Consider the following 16,677-nt stretch of genomic DNA (forward strand, 5'->3'; position numbering starts at 1 on the left):
ATACGTTTATAATTACATATGTAATATATATATATATATATATATATATATAAACATAAATGTTTATATGCATACACACGCGCCCACGTAGATAAACGCACGTGCGCATATGCACGTGTTGCACATAAAATATTTAACTGGAAATAAAGGTTAATTGTGCGGAAAATGTATGCAAAAATGAAGAAAACGTGTTATTGAATAACACCAACAACAATATTTTTAGTGATTACTACGTCTTCTTTTCAAGAGTGGTGAACACCGAACTATATCAATGTATTCAAAGACGGTAGGGTGTAGCAATTTTACTGTTATTTATAGTTAATTGAATGACCACCTAGAGCAATGATTCCCAACGTGGGGCATACACCTTACTTGTAGGTCCTGGGAAAATTGCGGTAGAGTGTAGGATCTAAATGTTTTCCTTTGTTGGTGGTGGTGGTGGGGGAGCATAGAATTGTGAAAATTTTTTGTCATAGCAAGCGTACAACACCTATACTCAGCTTAGCCAAACTAATCCCTCCGGTAAAGCATACTGTATGATGTCTGTTTGCTACAGTATAGAGCTATTCTAATTCTTTAGTGTGGATATTTCTTGAAGGAAAGTATATAATTATGAAATATTGAAAATAAAGTTGTTTTCCAGCCACCGGTGGGGCAGACATTTTTCTGGAAAGTTATAGTGCGGCCGGAGGGAAAATAGGTTGAGAAACACTGACCTAGGGGTTGTATCGTCTTGTTCTGTCTTAAAATGGTTCATACTGGGTAATATAGTTCAATGTTCACCATTATAAAAAAAATTAGGCGTAATGATAATGGTTAGCATTCGTCTGAATATGGGCTTACTTATTCAGAGCTGACCAGAAGATCAAACAACAATAACAACAACAACAACAACAACAACAGAAGTAATAACAATTACTGAGAATAACGACATTAAAGTAATAAACAATCAATTATAACGACATACATTAACAAATAATAACAACAACAATAACAAAACTATTGAGTATTAATTTAGAGATTCATGTAACATTGTTAAGGCAACAGATATAATGATCATCATCCAAATTTTTATGTTGAGTTTTCGATTTGTGGTTGCTCCGTTGTCATCAACTATGGTTTCGTTTTTCATGGTTATACGACCTTCAATACCGTTGAACACCGGTGAACAGTGCTTCAAGTAATGAATTAGCATTTCGTTCTCGTCCATACCTGAAGAACAAATTGAATGAAATACAATTATATTTGACATCGAAGACTGATGTCATTAGAAGAATTTTATGTTTATTCAAAATAGACAGAGACTATTGGAGGATTGGCAGAAACTGTAAAGCGTCGGGCAAAATGACCTGCCATGTTTAGATAACTTCTTTTACTATTCAGTCTTGCGTGGATTAAAAGGAAATAAAGTGCCTCCTAATTACTGTCGGACGATCTAATACACATTTTGTCAACCATTTATTCTCAAATTTGTAATCCTACTGCCAAAATCAGAAACTTTCTTTTATTACGATGAAGATAAACAAACAAAGTTTGCTTTAGAGGCGTTGAGATGTATAGAAAGATACAGATAAGGAAATAATTTATTCTCAAACGCAGGATAATGCTAATATAATTGCATGAACAGGATAAACTATCCGTATATTGCAGAAAAATTTGTCAACGGCCAGCCGTGAGCATAATCACAGGGTCTCATAGCTGGCTGCTGACAAATTTTACTGCAATATATGGATACTTTATCCTGTTCGTGCTATTATATTAGCATTATCCTGCGTTTGAGAATAAATTATTTCTTTTCTTGATTGAAATTGACGAAACTGATTACGAACCGCATAAAATGCTCCAGTTAAAAACACACCAGCTTTACGTTCCAAATATCAAATCCAACCAAGACCGGCTTTTCTTTTACTGTTACTGAGGGTCAATAAAATCAGTATAAATCAGTTGCTACGATCTGTACACCAGCCACACACACACACACACACACACACACACACACACATATGAATCACATAGTAAAACTGGCGGCCTTATGGATTCCTTCAGTCTCTCGTCTTTGGGATCTGTGCCTCCTCCTAGATCGTACCATGGCAATGTGTACTAAAGGAGTTCTCTCTGACTCATTCTATAAACTCTGTAAAGATACCTTGCCGTGTGTTTAAGCTTGCGATCATAAGCCTGTTTTATATCTATAACACTACAGCATCAACTCCTCAAAATTGGTTGGTCTCGGTTTATTCTGCTTAGGTACTATCTACTTACTCGTTCCTTCCGTCGTCTTTTACATCGTATTACCATCCCCGGTTTTACCATCGTTTTACCATCCCCTGTTTTACCATCGTATTACCATCCCCAGTATTTCCAGCCCTTCCTTCTTCAAAACGCCGTATCTCAAGTAACGGGAGATATAGTGTCCGGGCCAGTGTCCTTGTTGGTTTCAAGGTACCAGATTACTTCTATATTAGACGTGTATATCTTACTCTTGTTTCAGTCATTTGACTGTGGCCATGCTGGAGCACCGCCTTTAGTCGAGCAAATCGACCGCAGGACTTATTATTTGTAAGCCTAGTACTTATTCTATCGGTCTCTTTTGACACCAGCATTGGTTGTCAAGCGATGTTGGGGGGGGGGGGACAAATACAGACACGCAAACATACACACACACACACACATACATATATACGACAGGCTTCTTTTAGTTTCCGTCTACCAAATCCATTCACAAGGCTTTGGTTGGCCCGAGGCTATAGTAGAAGACACTTGCCCAAGGTGCCACGCAGTGGGACTGAGCCCGGAACCACGTGGTTGGTAAGCAAGCTACTTACCACACAGCCACTCAAACTATTGATGATAGTTTCGGATCATATTTATTTAGTGAGGAGTTGGAAGGCAAGTGAGTAGCAAATACAGGGAATTTGTCCACGTGAGAAATGGGAGACAGGAGAATCTGCAAAGTCGGTAGAGAACCTTTTCACAAACGACAGAAAGGATTGGCTGTAGTTTGGGAGTAAGAAACTTACGGGCGAATTTGAACCCGGCGCACATGGACCGTAACTAAATACCGCCCTCTTTTGTTCAATCATTTTATATTGATGTAAGCATTCAAAACCTGTTAACACATACTCACCCGTTATCAATCGGTTTTTAATGTTGTTCTTTATCATTGAATAGCCGTCTCCTCCATTAATTAAGAAATCGTTGAGGCTAATTTTATAAATTTTCTTCAGCTGCAGATTCTCGTAGGCTGGAACAAGGCATTTGGTACACCTAACTTTCACGCTGACAATACGCTGACCGTTAGGTTTGGATAAATCATAGATTACTTTTATTCCTGTTAAAAACAATAAGAGCAAAAACAAAAATGAAGTGAATTACTTTCCCCCAATAACAGTTAGGAATATTCTAAATAAATATAAATAAATGTATCTTTTGTAGCTATTTATTGCAGTTGTTTAATCAACTTAACCGCCGGCTCAATAAAATTACAGTGTACTACTACTACTACTACTACTACTACTACTACTACTACTACTACTACTACTACTACTACTACTACTACTACTGCTGCTGCTGCTGCTGCTGCTATATTGAGTTAGATACGTTGTAATCAAAGCAGCTATCTGTCTTTAAGCCAAATACAGTGCAGCAATGGTTGGGGCATATGAAGTATCTATTTCTCTGACCATCACTCTATCATCTTATGAACGCAACTAGTTACAAGAGGGTCCGTGTCGAAACCTCTGCGTAGTCCTGCAAGAAGTAGCAGCCAAAAATCTCCTTAAAGTTACTCTTTAACATATCAAGCGGTTGATTGAGACCCTTTTCTATCAATGGTTGTTTTCCGACATTTTTGGGGATGACTTCAGATACAAAAGCTAGAGAAGCAAAGCAAAAACCTCATGGCAATTGTTAAGGGGAGAAGAAATTAAGAACAACTTCTGAAAGTTAATTCACATTGTTTACGTAAAACGTTCGATCCTTATGTACAGGCTCTCAAACAACGCGGCCTGCCTAACTATAATAAAGTACTATGTTGTGGGCACAGCTCACTGATTACCATTACAAAACATCTCCTCCAAGTGTCTCTCCTCTCCCGATTACTTCTCACATCCTTTGCCACCACCACTCGTTATCTAAAGATCTTCCCTGCTATAGGAATTGTCCTGTTAGGTAATATATTCGGAATTACATGATTCCTGTATTCAGTCCCACTACAAATATCCAAATCCAACAAAAATTCATGGGTTTTGCCCTTCAGACACATACACAAACACATATACTCTCCCTATCTCCTTCTCTTTCTCTAACCCTCTTTCTCCCGACATGCTATTAATGCTTGTAATAGTTGCTTCGTATTTTACACACAGTCCTTCCGGTACCATCATCGTAGGAGCACACAGACATTCACCACTACATGGATATCTTATTCGACTTATTCGTATTCCTAGTTTCCTATAACGCCGATGAACATAGGTTACGGTACAAAACAGATGGTTACTTTACCTGGTAGCTGCAGAGCGGGCGAGAAACATAGACACACACAGAGAACATTTACACACGAACACGCATATATACCAACACACGTGCACATATGCACAAAGACACACAAATGTACATGCATCAAGTGCATGAAAGGTTAAAGCTGGAATCTATCACGATAAAGCACGAATCTCTAGCTTTGTTTATGAGAAGAGCAAAGGTAAAAGGTTTGAACGCGAAAAAAAAATACCATTTCCAAGTGTTGAATGCCATTCAAATATGCAACAAGATATCGCAACAGTCAGGTGTTAAGATAAAGTAAAGGTATTGGAATGTTGCTTGAGATTCATCGTGGTTTAATGCGTGGTTGTAATGATGTTGTTATATAATACAGTAATGTTGGAGGCATGTGCTGTAGTCTTGGCTGTATGTATCGTAATATTGATGTTGTATTCTAGTGTTGGAAGAGAATTGTTAATGTTGGTGTTGAGTAGTAGTGTTGGTGGCGTATATGGTAGTGCTTGTGGCGTGTATTATATGTCGGTAGTGTGGAGGCGTGTTTTGGTGCCTGTTGTAGTGTTGGTGGTTTGTGGTAGTGTTGCGTATGACAGTGTCAGTGATGTGAAGTGTGTTGGTAGCGTGTGATGTTTGTGGTGTAAGATATTCAGATATTAGTGATAAGAAAGTCTTCAGTAAAATGTTTCTCTGACAATAAACTATCGAGCTCGCTGCCAAATTACAGAACTCCCAGGTGGAATCATTTAACATGGTATTGATGTTTGGTCTCAAGTCAGCCTCGATCGAGAAGACCTATGATCAAAAGATAATCCAGCCGTGACTATCCCATTAGTTTTGCATCAAGAAAGGGATACATTATCCAGAGTACCCTTTTCTATTTCAGATGGTGAGGTATGATTTGACGGAGATTTGGCTACTATTTCGAGAAGGTCAAGTGACCATATTCAGTCTACTTTGTTGGCTCATCAACACTGTAAGTTATACTCATAGGAGCTGTTGAACTCAGTAGTACGAGTTATACTTATGGGTGATGTTCGACTCAGCACTGTAAGTTATACTCATGATTTAAACTCAACAGTGTAAGTCATGCTCGGACGAAACGTTGAACATAAAATTACACGTTACACTGAAAGGAGTATAAATCAATAGCGTAGGCTAACTAAACAAATGACATGTTTGCAGTGTTGCTGCAAGTTTCAGTGAAAATTTATCCCAGCGTTGTGCTTACCTGTTTACAACTTATGGTCGAAGTGGGCATTTCTTGCGCTTAGGTACAATTCAATGGCGGTGTAAATGTACGAACCCTGATATTTTAAATAGAGGGCCATCTCTATGCAAAATCTTGCCCTTTTTTCTCCTAATTGTTAAAAGCGTACGTCTACAAAACTTGACCAAGAAATATTTCATCTCCAAACAAACTCGCCAAAATATACAACGTTGCCCTGATATTGTTGCGTTCATGTCTTTGCTAAGGTACAAAAGATTTAAGAAATGAAGGAAATAACTTCAACTGAGATTCGAAACTCAGTTGCTGCTTCGATTTGCTATAAACTGATCGCTTACACTACTCGTACTTAGCTCAGATGAAGAAAATACAAATAGAGAAGAGGCTATCTTTTACCTTGTTCTTGCTTCAGTCATTGGATTGCGCTCATACTGGGGCACCACCTGGAAGGGTTTAGTCAAATAAATCGACGCCAGGACTTATCTTTTAAAGTCTGCTACTTATTCTATCCGTTCCTTTTGCCTAACCGCTAGGTTACGGGGACGTAAGCAAACCAACACTGGTTGCCAGGCTAAGGCATGACAAACACGCACACGCACAAACCTGCACACATATATATAATTATGTATGTATGTATGTATGTATGTATGTATGTATGTATGTATGTATATGTGACGAGCTTTCTTTCTCACAGTTTCTATCAACCAAATTCAAGACATTTGTCGGGCCGGAGTTATAGTAGAAGACACCTGCCCAAGGTGTAACGTAATAAGAATGAATCCGAAATCACAAGGCATCTTAACCACTCAGCGACATATAACGCAAAGGACTACTCTATATTTTTAGGGGAAAAAAGCAAAACTAGAAGTTTCGGTATTCAAACCCTTCCTCAGTAACATATAAGAATGTAAGTGAGGTGAAGCGGTTCACCAGGGATTGAAACTGTGAGGGATCTTCTACTTGATCATTCGATCTGCTAGAACTAGTAAGCCAAATGTCCCTTAAGTTTTACTTCTAAAGTCTTGAAAGATTATGGTCTCACTAGATTATGTACTCCTATCTATGTGATACTTGAGGAAGAGTGGAGATAGCCAGGGAAAGTATATCTCTTTGATCATAGATTGGCTCAGCTAAAGATGGACTGGGGTTATAGCACAGCAACAACAGCAGCAACAGTTGTAACAATGGTAACAACAGCAGCAGCAGCAGCAGCAGCAGCAGCAACAACAGAAGCAGCAGTAGCAACTGCAACGATGACAACAACCAGGCGGCGATATCGTTATGCTGACAGCTCACCTGTTCTCACCCGGTCTTAGCCACAGGCAGAGCCAAATATTAACAGATGTAGAAACGAATGTTGATTCCTAAAATTGGCCCAATGTCACGTTTTTATTGATGAGAGAAGAAGCTGTCGGAAAAAAAAAGTTGACTTTGGCGCAACAATTTGAACACATAGAAGGCCGTAACAAAAGATCGCGGATATTTTGTCTGACGCGCAAATGATTCTGCAAAGGAGAACGAAATACAGATATTTCGAAAGGAATATTAAAAGAAAATCATAAGCAGTAACAATAGTTCCTCTTAATACCAAATTACCACAACAACAAGATAAGAAAATAAACCAGCCAACGAATTGTTGTTGTGGTTGTTGTTGATGATGCTGTTATTGGTGATGCTGATGATGATAATATTGTTGCTGAAGACGATGATGTTGGTGATGTACTTGTTGCTGTTGAATAATGATAAGCCATCCAAGTGAAACATTTATACATTTTTTGCAGAATGAGAACGCGTTTGCTCAAGATCCACTAGATAAAGGCATGGCTGTGTGCTTAAGAAGTTCACTTCGTAACTCTGTGACTTAGAGTTCGATTTCACAATGTAGTACCTTGGGCAATTGTCTTGTACCGGGGCTTCGTGTTAACCAAATATTTGTGAGTGGAATTTGGTAGACAGATGCTATGTGGAAACCAATCAGAAGGGCTTAATCCATCGTCTTGTTCAATACAACAACCTGGACGTTGAGAGATTTTAGCGGAAGCCATTTTATTGTATTAGCACTTCAGTTTGAGGTAAACTGCCTCCCTTCCTCTCACCAACTCCCTTCCTCTCACCAACTCCCTTCCTCTCACCAACTCCCTTCCTCTCACCAACTCCCTCCCTCTTATCAACCCTCTCTCTGTCTCTCATCAATTCTTTCCCTCCCTTCCACTGACTCCCTCATTCTAATTAACTCCTCCCTCCTCATCAACTCCTTCCCTCTCTTTCACCAATCACGGAGACACTCGAAATGTCTTGAGTGGCAACTTTTCTCCTCTGACAAAGCAACAAGATATATCCTGTGTGATGGGAGGGGAAGAATAAACGCTTCTTGATAAGGAAATACAATATTCAGTCTTTATAAGATAACAAGTTTTAATTATCAACATTTATAAAACGTTCTATGATATCCTATTCTCACATAACTTTGGACGTTATATCATATTTCTGCAAAGATATGATTATTGTTTGTTGATTGTTTTTGTTGTTGATGTTATTTTGTTTCTGTTTTATCGATGGTCAGAAATTGTTTGTATAAAGAAAAAAATTCAGTTCTCATGCGCAGCCTTATACGTATTTATGGCATCGGTTTGTGAATGCGAGCCTGAGTTCATCCATCGTTCTCACTTCGTAGTTTTAAACGATTTCCTTTTTAACGACCCAAAAAGTCCACCATTCTTTTACTGGTCACACTGAAAGAAAAAAATGATTTCACAAATTTCTAGGAAGGAGTATTAATGAATAAATCAATCGTAGAACTTGACTGAGTCTCTACGTGGTCGACTCACTTGCTAGAAACAGGACCAAACATCCTTCAAATTACATCCCACTGTCTTAAAAAAGAAAGGGTACTGTAGGATAATGCAGTCCAAAATGTTTCAAGTGGAAAGACAGAATGATCGTATTTGGAATACCTTTGTTCGTAGGCCTGAACAACCAGAACTGAATTAGAATTAACCAACATCAGCTGGTATGTATTAGTTTGAGATCTACTCAGTTTTCGCTTCTCCACAACCAGTGTCTTTTTAAAGAAAGAATCATCAAAGACTAATACAATCATTTTCATGGCGAAGTGAATACCATAATCTTCAGGGTATCTTTTTATAGCTTATTCAAGGAAGGAAGAGCAGCGCCCATAACATTTTAAAAGGCATCTGAGATTGGTGGAGGAAGAGAAACTTATCTTCACATCGAATACCAGACCCGAATGCTTGCAACAGAAAAGAGTCTACGAAAGGCACTTAATGGCTATGAAATGGTATTAACCCTTTTGTTACCGTATTTATTTTGAGATGCTTTGTTTCTTTGAATTAATTGTAAATATAACAAAGAATTTAGTAAAATAACTTATTTATCATTAAGCTGGTGTTAGGAACATAAATTGTGACTAAGGTTTGATGGAAGATTTTAATTAAAAACTCATGAAAACAAGACATTTGTACTACAGAGCCAGAGTCGGTTTCAGTCAGGTTGCTATCGAAAGAATTAAACTAGGACAAAAACGACCTCCCTGATGGGCCTCCACATAGTTTCTGTCAGACTAATTACCCCAAATTTTTAAAAAGTTGAATATCGGCGTAAATCGGAGCCTGGTCAGTTAAATATAACTTCTTTCTTCTATTACAAAACCTCTTTTAGCCGCAACACACAAAAATATATACACTGAAACCTTTTTCTACACAAAAGACTTGAAGTAACATGTGATCCTTTTTTTCCCTTCTCTCCTTGTCATATGTGTTATATGTATGCCAAACTCACCATATAAATACGTACGCCAATATATTTTCAATTAAACTATTATACGAAAATATTTATTCTGTGAAAACATATTTTTTACATTTTTATTTTCATACAAATAAATACACAGAATAAAACTATTTTCCCTTTATGTTAAAAAGTTAAATTTGTTTTAACTACACAAAAGATATATACATGTGTGTGTGGTGTGATGTGTGTATGTGTAAGAATTTGCCGCATTTTCAAGCTTTTCTCAGTATTTTTCCTACATACACACACACACACACACAGACACATACATACACATGAATGTGTATATGTATATATAAGAATATAAATATATTCATACATATATATGCACACACACACATTCATTAGAGCATAGTGTTACTTTGACACAGTACCCGAGATTTACCGTTACCGGACACCATTTCTGGCTGAAAACAGCGTCAACGGCTTTGTTTCTTTGCATTCCACAGGCAGTCTTTATTCAGTTGACTGGCGCTGAATTCCCTTATATCACACAGAGGCTTTTCATTCATTTATATTGACGTTAAGTCTCTTAAGAGAAAAGACATGGTACTGATTGTATCACAACAATCGCAACAGGAGCAACTCTACTACTACTACTACTACTACTACTACTACTACTACTACTATAGAATTTAATTACGATGTGCCCGTGGTCAACATGTTATGCAAAACAACTCAACAGGTTGATGGGATACTGACGGGAGCGGCTAACCAGCGAATGACCCCCACTCCAAACATATGGAGTCTAGGTGTGGTCGCACAGTTTGCTGGAGCTCGGAGAAAAATGTCCTCTCACAAAGGTTAATGTATATTTGTACCCACTGTAGCTGCAAAAAAGGATGGGATGGTTGCATTTGGGATGCTGTTGATCAACAGTGGCCTAGGGTTAAACAACAACAGCGTCAATAGTAGCAACAACACAGCAGTCTAAGCAACGTCGGACAGCAACAGTAAGATCCACTGCATGCTACCATAAGTAACATTAAACAACAACGAGGATAGCGACAAGGACAACGACTACAGCAACAACAACAACAAGAGTAGCTCACCACTGTAAACAACGGTGATAGTGTAAAACTGACGTGTTGAGTTCAAATCCTTGGAGAGACTGGGCTCAACCGAGATGTGTTGCCCGAATGGTCTTACAAGAAGTATCTTTCTGAAATGATGAAATCATGAGCATTTATTATTGTCGTCGTCAACAAAATAATTATGAAAATTGTTTTTAAATTAAGTACAAGGTCAAAAATTGATGAGAAGGTGGGGGTGCAATCGATTTAATTGATCTGAAAACTTGTCTTTGGATCTTTTCAGTTTGGCTGCCAATTTTCAATCTTTTCAATTCCTGTTCGAATTGATTTCATATTCGGTGTAATGATATGGTTTTATATGCTACTCACTGCTTTGAAATTCATTTTCGCAATGAATCAATAGATAAAAAGTTATTATCTTTTAAACTTTGAAAATTTTGGGTAATTTTAACCAATCGTAAGCCACAGACACATTCATGTCTGTTTCCATAGTTACAAGCCAAACATGAGAACTCTTTTGTTTGCGAGATAGCACGTGTTGACAAATATACTCTACGTTGTGTTCTGCTGCTTCTGCCCGTCTGCTGTTTGTTCTCTGGTTGAGAGATGTGCTAAAAATAACAGCCAAATAGGCCTTAAATCACGCCCGCCACCCAGTTTTTTTGTTGTTGTTTTTGCATAATCGTATGAATTTCCGTGTGTAGAATACAAATTCACAGACATTTTCAGAAAATTCCAAAAGGTAAAAAATGTCATGAAGCATTATATGTTATGTGTAAAGCAGAATTTGATTTATCTAGTTTCAAATTAAAACACGTCACACACAAAATGACAGCTTCCAGATCCTGTTTTCTGACTGGGTTAAAAATTATCAAATTTCAAACTTCTATAACTATTTTTTAAAAGTTATAGAAAAATATCTCCCGAGATTCAGATTGGAAAACTATATTAATACGCCATTTTAAAAAATTTTCAATAATTTTGAATTCTCGAGAATTAGCAACCTAACTGAAGAGATGAAAAACAAAGTTGATCATGACGTTATTTGAACATAAAGAACTGGAACTAACCCCCATAAGTCATTTTGTCCGATGCTTTTACCATTTATCCATCGTACCATTCATTCATCTTACCATTCACCCAATCCAATTCACAACTTAGGCACAAAGACAGTAATTTTGAGGGACGAGAGTTAATCGATTACACTGACGCCAGATAAGTAGTTGCCTTTGCCGACCAGTTAAGACTTTATTTTATCGACCCTGGAAAGATAAAGGACAGAGTAGACCGCGACTGCAACTGAACTCAAAATGTATCTACATGGTCGACATGCAATAACGTAACACACGTTCCTCTATAAAAAAAAATAGCGGATACTGCACTATCAAAACCTCTTATCGCCCACACTTTACACAGCTGCCATTCATTAGGACCACTCAAGTTGCACACCATATACTATGTACAATAACCGGCGGAAATATAAACAAACACCGGTTGCCAAGCAGAGGTGGGGGGGACAAACACAAACACACACACACACACACACACACACACACACACACACACATGACAGGCTTCTATTCAAAATAAAAAAATATTCAGACAAATACATAACAAAAACACCAGGACTTACAAATATATATAACATAGAGAAAATTGCACTACTGGGCACTGCACACATCCTACGTAAAACTTTCAATACAGTAACCATAAGAACATCACAGCAAACCACAGCACATACCCAAGGCACACAGAGCTGCGCTCGGTAGTGAAGTGAAAGCACGCTATAAAAATAAAACTACTGAATAATAATAATAATGATAATAATAATAATAATAATAATAATAATAATAATAATAATAATAATAATAGTCATTTCCACTAAAGGCACAAGGCCTGAAATTTGAAGGAGGTGGCTGGTTGATTACATCTACCCCAGTACTCAACTGGTACTTTGTTTATTGATCCCGAAAAGATGAAAGGCAAAGTTGACCTCGGCGGAATTTGAACTCAAAACGTAGCGATAGGCGAAATACCGCTAAGCATTTTGTCCAGAGGGCTAACGGTTCCGCCAGTTCGCTGCTTTAATAACAATAATCCTTTCTACTGTAAGCACATGATTTGAAATTTGGGGGAAGGTATTAAGTCGATTACATCGACCCCAGTGCGTAACTGGTACTTATTTAATCGACTCGGAAAGGACGAAAGGCAAAATCGACCTCGGCGGAATTTGAGCTCAGAACATAAAGACGGACGAAATGCCGCTAAGCATTTCGCCGGCGTGCTAACGATTCTGCCAGCTCGCTGCTTAATGATAATAATAATAATAATAATAATAATAATAATAATAATAATAATAATGATAATGATTACACCGATCCCAGGGTCTAACTGGTACTTATTTTATCGGCCCCGAAAGGAATAAAAGGCAAAGTTGACCTCGGCGGAATTTGAACTCAGAACGTAAAGATTGACGATATACCGCTAAGCATTTTGCCCGGCATGCTGACGATTCTCCCAGCTCACTGCCACCGCCGCAGTAGTAGTAGTAGTAGTAGTAGTAGTAGTAGTAGTAGTAGTAGCACCAGCAGCAGCAGCAGCAGCAGCAGCAGCAGTAGTAGTAGTAGTAGTAGTAGTAGTAGTAGTAGTAGTAGTAGCAGCAGCAGCAGCAGCAGTAGTAGTAGTAGTAGTCCTTTCTATTAAAGGTACAAGGCCTGAAATTTTGGGTGAGGGGGATAGTCGATTACATCGACCCCAGTGCGTAACTGGTACTTAATTTATCGACCCCGAAAGGATGAAAGGCAAAGTCGACCTCAACGGAATTTGCACTCAGAACGTGAAGACGGACGAAATAAATAGCAGTAGTAGTAGAAATAATGACAAGAAGACGAAGAAGAATCTTTTCTGCTATAGGCACACGGTCAGACATTCGAGGTAGGGACCTAGTTGATTTCCTCGACCCCAGTTTTCAACAGGTGTTTATTTTATCGACCCGAAGGGATGAACGATAAAGTCAACCTCGGAGGAATTTGAACTTAGAATGTAAAGACGAACAAAATACCGCTAAGCTTTTTGTCCGGCATGCTCACTTTTCTGCCATTTCGCTGCTTTTATGTATGTTATTTTTTTTTAGCTAATATCCTTATTGATTCCACTTTAAAAAAGTCAACATACGCTCACTTTCCAAACAAAGCTATTGGAAGAGACCAATTCATTTGTTTAAAAAAAAAACAGTAAAAGGGTGCTACTTGATACTTGAATGGAATTTGGTGCTTTAAATAAATGTGCGACGTTAGTCATGGGGAGAGGGAAGACGCCCTATTTTACTGGAATAAACTTAGAACTTGATGACAATAAATGCAAGTATCAACGGGTAGCATGGAGGAGGATTGGAAGAAAAATGTATATATATATATATATATATATATATATATATATATAGCAATATATAACAATATGTATATGACAGTATATATATGTATATATAACAATATATATATATATAACAGTATATATTTATATATATATATATACTGAAGCTAAAAAAAGAAATATTATATATATATATATATAAAATATTTCTTTTTTTAGCTTCAGTTCAACCCTGTGGCCATACTGGAGCACCGCCGTTTTGCTACACTGTCATTGTTAACTGAAACCACCATGCGTTACAGATGCTATGGACAAACTGTAAATCATCTTCTATGCATGGATGACTTTAAAATTTTCACTAAAAATGTCACTGGACAGAAAAACATAAAAAATAGTCCATGGTTTCAGCAAGGACATCAGGCTGAGCATGGGGTTGGACAAGCGAATGTGCCAAAGCTACATCGAGAAGAGGCAAATTAATCAGAACTGAAAACACTGTACTCGACATAGATACAGAAATTAGAGAATTAGACCGCAGTCGCCAATAAAGCTATCTTCTAACAGAGGAAATAACTAAAATGCAACTATAGCACACAGAAATGAAAGCGACAATTTGGAGAGAAAATTGCAGAAGAGCTAGACTAATATTAAACGCTGAAATTAATGCTAAAGATAAGATAACAGAGATAAACACGCTAGCCATACCAGTCATAAATTACAGCTTCAGCATAATAAACTGGAAAATTAGTGAATTAAGAAACCTAGATAGGAAAACCAGCAAACTATTAGCGTACCGAAATCATCGCCCACCTATAAAGCAGAAACGTACAGGATATATCTGATCGGATCAGAAGGAGGTCGTGACTTTACACCGATAGAGAACTGCTATAAAATACCACCAGTTGAACTAGAAAGATATTTGGTGGACGGCTATTACGTGTAGCAAAGCAACAGGAAAGAAGAAAACGCTTTTCTCTATACACAACGAGGCGACAAAATACAAACAAGACTGAAACACTGATCTCAGATGACAACACAGCAGAAGTAGTCAAAGTGACAAAAACAACATGAAAACAGAACTACGAAATATACTAAAGGAGAAATGAAGAGAAAATTCATTCCATGGCCAATACCATGCAAGACTTGACAGAGGTGTGGGTCTAAGTAAAGGCCGACAATGGCTCAAAAGCTCTGGACTAAAAGCAGAAATGGAAGGACTGATTCTCGAGAGAGAAATATGTCCATTAAAGAAGTTGAGAAGTTATTTAAGTACAAAGACCTCGAAATAAAAGTGATCAAGATGTGGGGAATGAAAAGCAGCACAGCACCAGTGGTGATTGGAGCGTTAGGGCTAATTAAAAAGGGCCTTGATAAGCAGCTCAACAAACTCCCTTGCAGTGTTAACGTGGGAGAACTTCAGAAAATAGTGTTGCTAGGTTCCACACACATTTTACGCCGTGTACTCTCCATGAGATGAGGACCTGCTGTGACCCTAGAGTCAAGGGATGACCCCGGTTCAGCAGAAGGCAACGGACCACATTTCATTTAAAAAAATAATATTAATAATAATAATAATAATAATTTCAGAGACTGAGCCAAAATTTACTATAGGATTTATACCGACCTGACACCTGCAGGAATTTCCCATTTGTTGGTTTATAGTCTTTCACAGAGTGTTCAAGTATTTCTAAGAGCAATTTTCCTGATGCTTCGACGATGTCAATAACATTTTCAAACGGTAAAACCTCGGCTATGTGTGCGTAAGTAATATTTCCTGCGGTAAATGAAACAGACAAAACATTAACAATCTATAAAGGAAGATGAAACAAAATGTGTGCATATCAACACAACATACATTGCACATTTGATTATCAATTCGCGTTTCTACCTATAATAATTGGTGCATTTCGTTTTGTGAGTAAATGCCTAAGTAACAATCTCGCTAAGCTGGTGTTTTCAGAAAAAGATATCAACCAGCTATCTTGCACTTTACAAATACAATCTATAAGCGATTCAGAAAAAATATGCAAGACATTTCTCAAGTTCAAAATGTAAATTTGCTTTTTTTTTTTTTTTAATCTACATTTCAATGACAAGACTTTTTAAAAACCACCCCTTTCCTTACAAGAGGATTTCAAACAATTAAAAATAGAAGAGTCCGTGGTTGATAAGTATATTTCTATTACCTGGTTCAATAGCTGTTCTGACAGCACCGCCATTTACTAACGAAATGGCATTTGAACTCCATGCATCATCCCCAGAGAAGTCTATGTACGAAAATACCATGGAATCGGCCACAAGGTTTCCTAGAAGAAAAGAACACTATGCAATGATTAACATTATATATATGCAAAACACACACATATATGCATACACATATGTGCATATACATTTGCATTATAGGAATATATATGCATACATATCCGTATATGCATGTATATATATATATGTGTGTGTGTGCATGTACACACACACACACATGCACACACACACGCACGCACGCACACACACACACATACACACAGCGAAGCTGTATCCCTTAATTTGATGCTTTTATATACACATACCGAGAAGAAAACTTGCAGAACAGACATTATTTTAACGAGATACGTCTTGCAATCACCTGAAAAGACACAGCTACAGTGACGGATACGCCTAAACGTTAGAGATAGCAGCGACTCATCTTCCCGTTAGGGATATGTAGAACAACAGTGCGAAAACAGGCGCTAGGGTCGCAATTAA

General features: G+C 37.7%; 1 protein-coding gene across 1 annotated transcript in view; it reads right to left on the reverse strand.

The window, feature by feature from the left end:
• Positions 1 to 58: 58 nt before the first annotated feature.
• Positions 59 to 16,677, reverse strand: part of LOC106871337 (snake venom 5'-nucleotidase) — a 57,554-nt gene continuing 40,935 nt past the window's right edge. Inside the window, exons 6-9 of the mRNA XM_014917738.2 lie at positions 16,122 to 16,241; positions 15,560 to 15,709; positions 3,128 to 3,331; positions 59 to 1,212 (exon numbers count right to left, since the gene is read on the reverse strand). Coding sequence (XP_014773224.1) covers positions 1,010 to 1,212; positions 3,128 to 3,331; positions 15,560 to 15,709; positions 16,122 to 16,241 — 677 coding nt within the window. The 3' untranslated portion in view covers positions 59 to 1,009. The remainder of the gene's footprint in view (positions 1,213 to 3,127; positions 3,332 to 15,559; positions 15,710 to 16,121; positions 16,242 to 16,677) is intronic.

This window comes from Octopus bimaculoides, chromosome 10 (assembly GCF_001194135.2).
Source record: "Octopus bimaculoides isolate UCB-OBI-ISO-001 chromosome 10, ASM119413v2, whole genome shotgun sequence".
Lineage (NCBI taxonomy): Eukaryota > Metazoa > Mollusca > Cephalopoda > Octopoda > Octopodidae > Octopus > Octopus bimaculoides.